At 35.1% G+C, this 12829-nt stretch overlaps 1 protein-coding gene across 1 annotated transcript; it reads right to left on the minus strand.

Annotated features, from left to right (window-relative positions):
• Positions 1-18: 18 nt before the first annotated feature.
• On the minus strand, positions 19-3155 carry LY79DRAFT_95952 (fungal-specific transcription factor domain-containing protein). Its single transcript, XM_060565249.1, has 5 exons — positions 2428-3155; positions 2161-2349; positions 1800-2068; positions 1013-1728; positions 19-951 (listed from the first exon to the last, which is right to left on the minus strand). The coding sequence occupies exons 1-5, from the start codon at positions 2675-2677 to the stop codon at positions 351-353; spliced, it is 2025 nt and encodes a 674-aa protein (XP_060416880.1). The 5' UTR covers positions 2678-3155; the 3' UTR covers positions 19-350.
• Between the last annotated feature and the right edge of the window lie 9674 nt (positions 3156-12829).

Genomic DNA, 12829 nt, shown 5'->3' on the forward strand with positions numbered 1-12829 from the left:
AGATTGGTCTTTGTAGGGGAGCAGAGGAGAGGAAGACCAAGGCGAAGAAGTGCCGGCGTCGGTCGCACTTGCCGGTTTCTGTCGTTCGGGTTCCGAGGAAACTCTGGTGGTCAAAGGGTGGAAAACGTGAAACCGACAAGCCCGGCAGGAGAGGGCTGACGTCACGATTGCTTGTTTACCCCGGACTTTGTTTCTCCCACTATCGATAGGGGGTGCATTTCCACGGAGGTGCGGATTACTCCAAGGGGCAGAGGAACGCTTACAATTTCGTAGAGAAGGAATTAAAAGAGAAAAGAGGGAAAAGAAGAAAATAAAGCCTGCCTCTCTAGCTCTGGTCCAACAACTGCGGGTTATTCTACATTTTGGTTGGGAAACTGGTTAGTCAAAACACTGTCATACTGCCACAGCTCCGGCTGGAAATCCATGGGCAGCCGCCAGTCGGCAGCCATGTTTACGAAACCTGGAAAGAACTGGCTCTCGTTAGGTTGCATCGGCTCCCCCGCGATGCCCATGAAGCCCTGGTGCTGCGTGTCAGACATGGAAAGAGTCGTCATGGAGCGCAACATGTCGGCAGTGCCACCACTACTGATACCGCCACTGCCGACCGGTCCAGCTCCTCCCATCAGGGACGAGAAGGCACCCACGGGTACCCCCGCCGTCGACGGAGCGGCTTGTGGGGACTGTTCGGGAATGGGCGAGGGCCCGAGGGGGGCGGGGAGCATGTGCGGCGGCAGCGTTGGGGTGTTTGCCAGGACGGAGGCGGCGACGTCGGCCATGACTTTGATGGTGTGGTACGACACCACCGACTGGTGCAGCGGGTCGTACTTCTCGAAGAAGCCGATGAGGTTGCGGATGAGTTCAAGGTCGCGATGCGCGCGGGGGTTCGTCCTGTTCTGGATGATGTTGACAAAGAGGATGTCTACGCTCCAGGCAACTTGATACAGCAGGAACCTGGACGGCGGTGTCAGCGAGTTGCGACGTGAGCCTGTCATGATGTAGATTGTCTACTCACGGTGTGAAGATACGGCCAACCTGATGGTAATTCAGGAGCGAGATGGAGGCGCGCGACGCACCCACGCATAGAGCGAGACTCGGGCCTATGTCGATGGTTTCTGTGCCCTCCTGATCCCCCAGCGAAGGCAACCTGAAAGCGGCCGAGTGGATGGCCACGACGAGCTGGAAATATGTGAAGTGGAGCACCGTCAGGTGCGCCATCCTGCGATAGTCGCCGTCTAGCAGCGCTTCGGCGTTTTCGGCGCGGAACATGGGGGGGATACTCTCGCGCCACTCCTGCAACTCGGCATCGAGGCGGCGGATCTCGGCCTCGAGCTCGGCGAGCGGCGTGTCGATGCGGGAGTACAGCGCAGCGGCAATGTGGCCCTGGATCTGGGCGAGGCGGACCTGCTGGCGGAAAAAGTTGAGCGTCACGCCGTCAGGGTAGCAGTATATGCCGTAGCCGTCTGCCGGGTGCTCCTCGGGCAGGTCGAGGAGGAAGTCGTTGCTGATGAGCGGGGGCTTACCCATCCGTAGCATGAGGTCGTGGTCGAGGATGTACGCTCGCCAGAAGAGGCGGCGACGGTGGAGGCGGTTCACGGGGTCGATCTGCGGGTCCGGGTGGGGTGAGTGTTCCTCGAGGCGGTGATAGCCCGCCATCATAAGGAGCTGTACAGTGAGGCCCATGAGACTCATGGCGATGTGATTCTCGGACGTGAAGTTGAAGTAATCGACCTGCGGGGACGGTCAGTCGCATTGAACAAGTGACCAAGAGGCGATTCTCTTGAAAGGTCACTTGGGCTCACAGTCAACAAAAGTGCCCCTATCGTCATGGGCGTCGGCGTGCGTAGGATGATGTTGGGAACCATCCCGAGGGCATTGTAGATGTATTTCTGGTACTCCTCCTTGTTCCGCATACAATTCCTGTCGCGGATGATATGTGCCAGGATGGCATTGAGGGCCATCAGCCAACCTGGGTCGGCAGAAGGCTGGCCTTGGGTGTAGGACCGTAGCGCGTCTCGCAACTCGTGCTCCTGGAAGATCCGCACGACCTCGTTCCACATCGTGAGATACTCTGGTATCCGAGTTCAGCGGCATTTTCTACATTTGGGACGGCACCGCCTGTCACGGATGGGGCATGCAGCATTGATTGGTGCAGTGACTTACCGTTGACGCAGTCTATGATGACATGGTTAGGAGGTAAGGGGTTGTTTAGATCGGCAGGGCTCAAGAATGGTTGTTGGTGTAGATCCATAACCTTTGTCCGTAAACTATACAGAGCATTGGTGAATCTAGCGTCTCCAATGAGAAGCTCAATCTGGGCCACGCCTTGCGCTGAAAGCAGAGAAGAGGTGCCTGGTGAAGAACGACCGTCAGCTAAGATGATTGTGCATAGGGTGTATACCTGAAGGGACGCAAGGTCATGTTCAGTACCTGCTGCGACGACCGAACTGTCATCAGGGCCTCCGATATAGTACGGCCTCGACTTTGTCGACGATGTGACCGACGGCGGCGAGGGATGAAAGTCCGGGTTACCCGACGAAGGGCTCGCACTGCTGGCCTTTCGCCTCGGCAAGGGAGACTGCTGTATCGACGACGACGTTGGCGCCGGTCGGGGTGACACGGTTGCTGGTGCCTCCTGCTCTGGCTTTGAGGATTGGAGCTCCTCCACCAGCTTCTCCATCTGAGCCAGTCTCGAGACTACATCTTCGTAGAGTCTGTTGGACCCAGCGACATGGCGAGTGTGTCAGCAGCCATCAGGTAAGCTAAGCATCGTCGGAGATAAGGGTCACATGAACCAAACCCCTCCCCCTCTCTCTTACCCTCTCACTCTCGCTCCATGGTATGTGAGATTGAAGGTGAAGGAAGGATGGTAATTAGCGACTTACGGTCTCTGGCGGCGTCCTGATGAGCGACGGCCTTCGGGCCAGGCGCATTCCAAGCCGTACCTGACGCAGTTGGAACAGACTGGTGTCTTGTGATCACATCTAATCTGTCGTTTCAGTGACGAGTCATCTCATCAGTTAGCTGCTCATCAATCCCGCCAGCTAGTCGGGCATGTCCCCTACTCCTGTTTCTCTCTCTCTCTCTCTCTCTCTCTCGCTCGCTTTATTCCGAAGACTGAGAATCCAGGGCATGCTACCGACATCCTGTGAAGGGGGGCAGGGGGGAGAAAGGTCAACCTCTTACCTTACGGCGCCGGCATGGAGTGCATGCCAAGGGGCGCGGCCTCGGAAGTGCGTCGGACCCGTGGTTGGCCGTTTGTCCGTCTGGTGATGAGTGCTGCTGCGCTTCGGGGCTCTGCTCCATACTTTTTTTGGGGGGGGGGTAGGTGGGAAAGATACGGAGCCTTTTTTTTTCCCTCCCCTTTTCTTCTTTTTGATGTGCTACGACAATCGGGCGCCGCTGCAACCACAGATGCAGCCGAGTATTCTAAGCGAAGCGTGATGGTGTTTACGAGAAACTATGGGAAGATGAACTGCAGATTTCAGTTGGACTCGCGGGTTGGCAGGGTTGTCATTAGTGTAGAGAGGAAAACCTAAGGAAAAGGAGTTGGTTGGAGCACGGTGCGCTGTCTGCTTCGGCGACCATCGCCGACGGCGGTCCTCAGTAGGGCGGGAAGGCGGTTAGGGCGGAATGAAAGGGACGTGAGGTGAGAGCGAGAGGGATAGTGAGACAAGACTCAGAGTGGGAGTGTGAGTAGGTAGGTAGGTAATTAGCTCTCCATCCTCTTCAACCCGGGCTTTTTTGCGTGTCCCGTGTCAGTGTCAAACAGTCAACCGTACGGTGTAAGCTTTCTAGCCTTCTTCGTCTTTGAGCCTTCCTTTCCCCCCCTTGACTACTCCATCCATCCCCTTATTTGTGCCCGCCTGTCTGCCCGTCATCTTTCTTCTCCTCATATGCCGCCATCTATTCTATCGCTGTTCAAAATCTGCTCTGCTCTGCTCTACCCCAGGTACCCTACTCTATTCAGCTTCTCTCTGCCAAGATCTTCGACGCGAGCTAAGCGGGCGGACTGCCAAGCGACACGCGCGCGCGGGATTAACTGCAGCACACTGTACATAGAGTCAGCGGCCCGCCGGAGTTTGCGGGAGAAATGCGCACGTGATTGAAGACTAGCGACTATTTTGGCAAGTTGGATTACATTTGCGACACGTTCGACTCCGTTGATGCTTGTCTGGTGTTTTAGGGGCAAAGCTTAAACCCCCAACCCTAAAATCTAACCCACGACCCTCCCCTTGGGGCCATCCCACCGGAGAATGTGGGCCCGACGCCCCCGAGTGTGGTGGCATCGCAGATTATCAGCAGGACGACACGCACGCATCGACGATTGCCCCCATACAAGCCTGACAACGGAATGGACGTCACACAACCAACCCTTTTCAGACTTTGCAATGGCCAGAGAGTTACATTTGGGATTTCATCTATTCTCCATTACAGCTGGTTATTTATACAAGTGAGATGAGCTTGGTGGACTATTAGTCCACCCTACGAGTACCAAGCTGCCCGCAACTCTATTACTATAGCCATCCCCACTGTCATCTCTGCGCGAGTCAGTCGCGCAATGTTCCTTTCACCGTACCGGACTGTACGGATGACTGGACTCCCAATCCGCAGCATTTGGTCCGGCAAGAATTAAACAGTCTTTCAAGTGATCAGTTGCGACTTCGATAGGTCCGCAAGTGCCGTCGATTCAGATATGTACTCATATGTATTCTCAAGCGTGTGCGTCCACCCTTCCCCGGGCAAGCATGACCACCCAGCGTGAATTGTTCACCGAAGCTGCATCGGAAGAGTCTACTCATCGAGGGGGGACAAGGGAGGGCTTCTCAGCAGGCATCGGTTAATGTATACATGCCATGGCAGAAGCCCATTCGCTGCCGCGGTTTGATTGCTCTACAAACAGAATACGCATACTTGGCTTTCAATCGAAGCTTTTTTTTTTTTTTTTAACCTACAGTTGGTAAATCTTATTATGGCCAAGTCTTTGCGTCAGCGAGACATGACCGCCGTTCATGAACGTTGTCCAGTCAGAAGAAATACAGTGTAATATCCATACGCGACAGTGATTGGTTACTCCAACAACTTGTACATGCAGCACAAAAGTTAATGTTGGTTTTTCACTGGTTAATTGATGGGGATCCTGTATCTCGTGATATCACGAAGGTTAGGAAAAGGTAGTCAATTTGTAGTTATTAATAGTTGACTAGTTAACAAGGTAAAGTAGGAGCACAAGTGTAGTAGCACCCTTGCGTATAGGCAAGGGTAAAGGATTCTACTAGTAGGCAGTGTATTATATAACCTACTGCCTCTAGCTATATTACCTATATACTAACACTAGTAACTTTCTTATATAGTAAAAGTTACTAGTGCTCTTATTCTTCCTAAAAAGCCTAAAAATATAATAAAAATAAAAAAAGCAAAAGTATTATACTTTTTATAGTTATATACTACTATAAATTTATTTATTTATTTACTTAGTAAAAGTAAGCTTATACTATCTTATTTAGGTATATTTCTTTTTAGCTATAGCTATTAAAAGTATATACTTATATTAAATAGATTTAACTACTATTAATCTATATAGTTTATATAAGCTATTTTCTTTTTTAAGTACTTATTATCTTATATTTTATTATTTTTATTATTTTTTATTATATTTATATAACTTATTCTTTTATTTATATTTTTACTTTATTATAAAAGATAAGACTCTTAAGTACTTAGTTTAAAGAGGACTTTATAAACCTATTAGTAAAGTTATTATTACTATAGATCTATTATACCTTAAAGAGCTTATATTACTTATATAATTATTATAGTACTATAATATTAATTATTAAGTACTTTTTATAAGTAGTACTTAACTTTACTAGGCACTTATATAGTAAGTATAAGTTAGTATAAGTAATAGTAAAGATTAATAAGTTACTAAGCTTATTTACTACTATTATAATAGTTATAAAAAAAGTATATACTATATTAATACTTATAACTATACTATAAACTTTTAATATAAGAATACTTTATATTACTTATTTAGATTTAGTTAATAAAAAATAAAAGATATTACTATAAAAAGTAAACTTACTTTACTTATTATTAACTTTTTTATTAGTAAAAAAAATAATAAATCTTAACTATAAAGTTAAGTTATAATTATTAGTAAAAGATTTATTAATAAATATAAAGAGCTTTATATTAAGTAAGTTAAAGAGAATAAAGGTAAAGCTATAGTTAAGTATATTTATTTATTACTAAATTCTTTAGTTAAGTTACTAAATAGCTTTACTATTAGGCTTTTTATACTAGGCTATAGTAAATAAGTTAAAGTATACTTTAGGCTAGTAAATAAAAGTAATATATACTCCTTAAGTGTACTACTAGATATAGTTTTACTAGGCTATAGGTAATTTCTTATTAATAAGTCTTAGCTTTACGCCTTAGCCCTTTTAGTAAAGTATAATAAAGGTGTTTTTAGCTAAAATTAATAAAATAATCTTTTTATTAAATACTAAAGGTTTATTCTTTATAAGTAAAACTTTTTTTTTATAAAAAGCTTTACTTTAGTAAGCTTATTATCCTTATAGTTAAAGAAATTAATATTAGTTAGGCTAATTATATTATCTATTTATATCTTAATTATTATAAAGTTAAGGTTCTTTATAAATAAAAAAGTAAGTATAGGTTATATAAAGTAGTAACTATATTAAGCTTTTTTTAGTAGTAGTAGTTATATATTACTTACTAATAAGTACTTACTTTAGTAAAGCTATATAATAGTTTTTATTATAAGATAAATACCTTATATAGTAGATAAATAAGTAGAATATAAGATTACCTTATTAGTATATATCTAGGTATATACCTAGGGGTATATATCCTATTACCTATTTCCTCCTATAAGGAAAGGTAACCTTAATAGATAACCTACACTTATATCTAGCTCTTATCTTATATTATTTATTTAGCTTTTTATTATTATTTACCTTGTTTTACTACTTTACTATTACACTTTACCTTTATACTATATTACTTTATATTACTTATTATAGCCTTACTTCTCTTGTTAGATCTATAATAGCTAGTAAGAAAGCTATATTAAGTAGTAGTATAACTACCTTAATCTATACCTTTAAAATTTTTTTTTACTAGGATATAGTAAAGATACCCCTTTACTTTAATAAGAACTAGCTTATAGAAATAGTATACTAAGGCTAGTATAACTAGGCTAAATTACTAATATATAGTATATATATATATAGCTTTAGTAAAATCTAAACTATAAAGTTACTTGTTCTTTACTATAAAGCCTTTATAATAATATATATACCTTTATATTTATAGAATTTAATAGTAATAGGCTATTCTATAGGATAATAAACTAATAAAAAGGTTTAAACTAGATAGTAGTAATATAGTTAATCTATATTAAATAAAATTAAATATCTAGATAGTAAAAAGAATTATTAAGAATATAAGAGAGTATTTAGACCTATATATATAGCTTTATATAAAAGCTATAAATATTTTACTATTTTATACTAACTTATAAATCTCTTAGTTATTAAAAACCTAGTTATACTAAAAAAATATATAACTAAGTAAATACTAAATACCCTTTAAAAAATCCCTCCTTAATAAACTAACTTAAATAAAGATATTATAATAGGTAAGGCCTTTACTTAAAGTAAAAATATCTTACTAGATAGTATATTACTAAAGTAAATAAAAAGTATAGTAATATTATAGTAATTACTAAAAGCAAAGGACTAGAAATTATAAGCCTACTAGGCTTTTATATTAGCCTACTAGTAGATCCTACTAAGAAAAGTAGACTACTAGTTTATCCTTAATAACACTTATACTCTATACTAAGTTAATTCCTAGCTAGCATAAGTAACTACTTATATAGCCTAGACCTACTAAGGTTTTAGCCTATATAGGCCTAGATAGTATAAGCCTTTTACTTATCTTATAAAGTATATTAATAACTTTACTATTAAGGTAAATAATATATATACTACCTATAGCCTAAGGACTACTAGTAGTATACTATTCCTCTAAGGGAACTACTTAAGTAGACTACTAAGTACTACTTACTCTCTTATATACTTAACACTATTAGACTTAATAGTTAAGTAAGCTTAAGCCCTATAAGGACTACTATCTCTAAGTTAACTAGTAATTAATCTTATATAGTAAAATAAGCGTTAGCCTTAATAATACCCTTTACTATAGGCCTAATACTACTAATAGATATAAATAAGTTTATAGTAGTTTTTTTTATACTATAGTAGTCTAGATATAGTAGGCTAAGACCTTATTAGGTTTTATAATTAGCCTAGGTTATATACTAGCCTAGATATACTTAATAATAATAGTTAAGATATTTTAGCTAAATATAGATACTAAATATTACTTACTTAACTTATTTTTATAACTACTATATAATATATTACTATAAGGTAAAGTTATAGATCTAAGTAATTAAGGTAGTATATTTAGATAAACTATTCTTATAGTGTTTTAGTTAAATAGTTTAATAATATTTTTATAGTTAAGTATATAACTAGTAAGAATTTTAACTTATAACTAAAGAATAACACTAGCTAAAGGAATAAAGTAGTTATATATATCTAGATGTCTTAAGGAACACTTTAGCTTATCCTTTATTAATATAGAGAAGTAATTTAAGGAGAACTACTTTACTATTAAGAAAGTTAATAGGTAGAATAATATTTATACCTTTACCTAATCTTACTTTAAATATACTAAGGTATAAGGTAACTAAACTTAATGCTAATAGCTAATAAGGTTCTATAATAACTTTACCTTTAACTTTAGTAATTTCTTTATAAACCTAGGGAATATAACTCCTAGATATATATATTACACTTATAAAGAATAACGCTAAGTACTATAAGATATAGCACTTAGATTATATTATAACCTAGTGTATATTAATAATATAGCTAACTAGAATAATATAGTTAGTAATATAGTATATAAGAAGTATACTAAGATATATAGATATAATATAGATACTTATAGAGACCCTATAAGTAGACTCTTTAATATAAAGAGAAAAATACTACTTTATAAGGTTCTATAATAATAATAATAGGCGCTTAAGAACTACTACCTATATAATAATAGTCTTAAGGAAACTATAGAGGATACTAGAACTATAATAACTATTAATAAGACACTAAGACTAATATAACTACTAAATAACTTAGACTATTATATATATAACTAGTAGCCTTAGTAAGAAAATAAATAAAGAGGTAGTTAAAGATAATAACAAAATATACTTATAATCTAATAAAAAAATAAAGTTTAATTTATCTAGAACATAATAAGATATAGATACCTATATTAATAAGCTTATTAAGGATAAGTATATACTTAAAGAAATAAAGGAATTTCCTTTAATTTAGGTAGTAATATAAACTTTATCTTAATACTAAAGGACTAGGACTATAAGTAACAGAGAAGCTAGAGATATACTAAAGATCCTAAAGACCTTAAAGACCTATACCCTTAATAGAATAAAGTTAAAAAGTACCTTAAGTAAGCTATTAAGTATATAAAAAAAAAACCTAAGGAGGTCTTAAATAAAAGCTAACTACTAATAACACTATAAACTTTACTTTTTAAACTAGTAAAGTTATTAAGGCTATTATAAAGCCTAATAAGAAAAAAGTTACTATAAGTATATTTACTCTAAATTAAAGCCTAGGTAAACAAGGACTTAAAGGACTACTAGTATATATTAACACTAGTGTATTAGTAATCTTTACTAAATATAACTAGGTAAAAAGATTTATAAAGAACCTAAGATTTTCTTTACTAAGCTATATAAAGTAAAAGCTATAGGATTATTATTTATATTAATAGAGGATATTACCTTTAATATATACTTTATTAAATAGTAAAAGGCACTAAGATAAAGTCTATATAATAATTATAGTAAAGTAGTTAAAAAACTCTTAGCTTACTTACTACTTAGTATACCTTTCTATAATAACTATAGTATAGTAGTAGATTTTAATAAAAATAGGTAAAGCTTAGGTTAGCCTATAATATAATAATCCTAGTAATAGTAAAGAATTACTTTTTATTATAAGAAGAGTTATAGCCTAATATATAGTAATAATATTACTAGATTTAGTCTACTACCTCCTTATTAACTTTATTAACCTCTTAAGAAATATAATAAAGAAGGTAACTTATATAAATATTAAGTGTACTTAACTAATAGATTTACCTTTAATATAATATTAGATTTATTAACCCCTAAGGTAATACTAGTCTATAATAATATAAGTAGACTAATTACTATTAGGAAAGGCGTAAAGGTAGTATAAATCTCCTTAGTATATAAAGGAAGTCTATATAGCTTATTATAGAGGAAGCACTAGATATAATTACTTATAGTAATATAGTAAACTTCTTTAATATTACTAATAATTCTTAATAGTAAAAGTAAGACTACTATAATAGTAACCTAGTAATAAATTAATAAACCTACTATTACTAGCTAAAAAGGTACTTAGATATAAGATAATAAAACCTAACTTTTACCTTATAATAACTAACTACTATAAGTAAAGATCTATATAATAATCTAAGTATATAGAGAAGCTAAAGACTATACTAGATAAATATTATATTACTATAACTATAGTTAATACCTATACTAGATAAAGATAAGATAAGGATTAAGCTACTTAATAAATAGTAAAACTAGAAATAGAATATTATATATTTCCCTTTAGTCTTAAGGATATAAAGCTCTTTAATAAATAGAATAATAGTAATATAAGATTAGTAAAATTAGTTAGTAATAAGCCTAGTAGCACTAGCTTACCTCTTTTTATAGTATAAAAACACTATAAGGATAAATAAAATATAAAAGGTATATAGTTACTAATATAAGGCCCTTAATAAGTAGGCTACACTAGATATTTATCTTTTACCTAACTAGGAGAACATTATATAAGACTTTAAGTAAAAAAGGATAATAATATTTAATACCTTAGGGTTCTTTTACTAGCTAGAAGTATATTTACCCTATAAAGACTATATAGTAATAATAAGCCTATAAAGGCTTAAATACTTTAATATAGTACTTATAGGCTTTAAGAACTTACTAGTGTACACTTAGTGCTTTATAGACTATATCTTCTTTAAATATTACTACTTTATAAAGGTATATATTAATAATATTATAGTTTTTAGTAACTTTAATAAGGACTACCTCTAGTACCTAAGATAGTCTTATAAATTCTTAATAAATACTATATTATATTATATAAGAAATTATTTATTAGCTTTTATCTATAAAGCTTTTAGCTATATAGTTAATAGTAATAGTATATATAAAATAGATAACTATATCTAAGCTTTTAAGTAACTAGCTTTCTTATATAGCCTTTAGACCTTAAATATATCTTAGTATAAGTAGCTAGTTATAAATAAGATACTATAGTTTAATATAATTATAGATCTACTTTACTAAAAGAAAGTAAAACTTAATAAATAATTATAAAAAGAATAACTAAAACCTAGAATAACTTATTAGTATAAAGTAAAAATTATTACTAAGGAGACCTTTAACCTTATAGCTAAAGAACTTAATATAAAAGACCTTATAAGAGAAACTCTATAATTAGGCTATACGTTATTACTATAACCCTAAGAAGCTACTCTTCTTTAAGATTAATATATATATTAATAGCTTTAGGCTTATAGTTTCTAACTTAACTATAACTAAGATAAAGAGAAAATACTAGAATTAATATATTAAATAACTATATTAACCTTATTCTTTTTTTTATAGACTATAACCTAGGTAAAAAAACGTTTTAGTATAACTAAGGCTAAAGTAGTAGCTATTATATAGGCTATTAAGAAGCTCTAGAAACTTATCTAGTTAAATAAATATAAGGTTAATATTCTTATAGACTATATAGCTATAAAGGTATTATTACTTATATATTATTATAATAATAGACCTTAATAAGGCTAACCTATGTCTTACTAACGCTACTAACTACTTCTCTTAATTTTAGCTTTAAATCTTCTATATCCTAGGTAAGCTTAATATAGTACTAAATACACTATCCTAACTCCTAGTTACTTAACTTAACCTTATAAAGTATTTTCTATATAAGGATAAGCTTATAATATTAATAATAAAGACAAGGTTAAAGATATAGTAATAGTATAGTATATAAGTAATAAACCTCTAAGCCTAGAGAAGGCTACTATAATAATAGTGTAAATTAATAATAAGTTTATAAAGAGTATTATTATAGGCTACTAGAATAATAAAAATTTAAGACTTAAGGTATAGATTATATAGATATAAAAGATAATTATAAATATATTACCCTAGATAAAGTAAAAAAAATTAATAACTTCCTTATAAATAATAGACTAGCCTTATATAGCTATACTACTATAGAGATTAACTCTAGGGATTAATCTTTTATATAGCCTTAGATAGTATATATAGACTTTATATCTTAAAACCTTTTATAAAAAGGTATTTACTTTACTTATAATAAGAAGTTTTACTTTAGGTGTAATAAAATACTTACTAAGCTTTAAAGCTTTATATCCCTAGAAAAGTAAAGTTAGTAAAAGCTTATATTACCTACTGCCTAGTATACTAAGGCAACTAGATAGATTACTAGAAGGCTATAGGATCCTTTAACTTATTATAATACCTAGTGTACTTACTATACTATCTTTATAGACTTTATTATAGATATACTAGAAGTCTTAACCTAAGGTAGCTTTTAGGCTATACTTAACTTTATAT

Source organism: Colletotrichum navitas (assembly GCF_030913465.1).
Source record: "Colletotrichum navitas strain CBS 125086 chromosome Unknown LY79scaffold_14, whole genome shotgun sequence".
In the NCBI taxonomy this organism is placed as follows: domain Eukaryota; kingdom Fungi; phylum Ascomycota; class Sordariomycetes; order Glomerellales; family Glomerellaceae; genus Colletotrichum; species Colletotrichum navitas.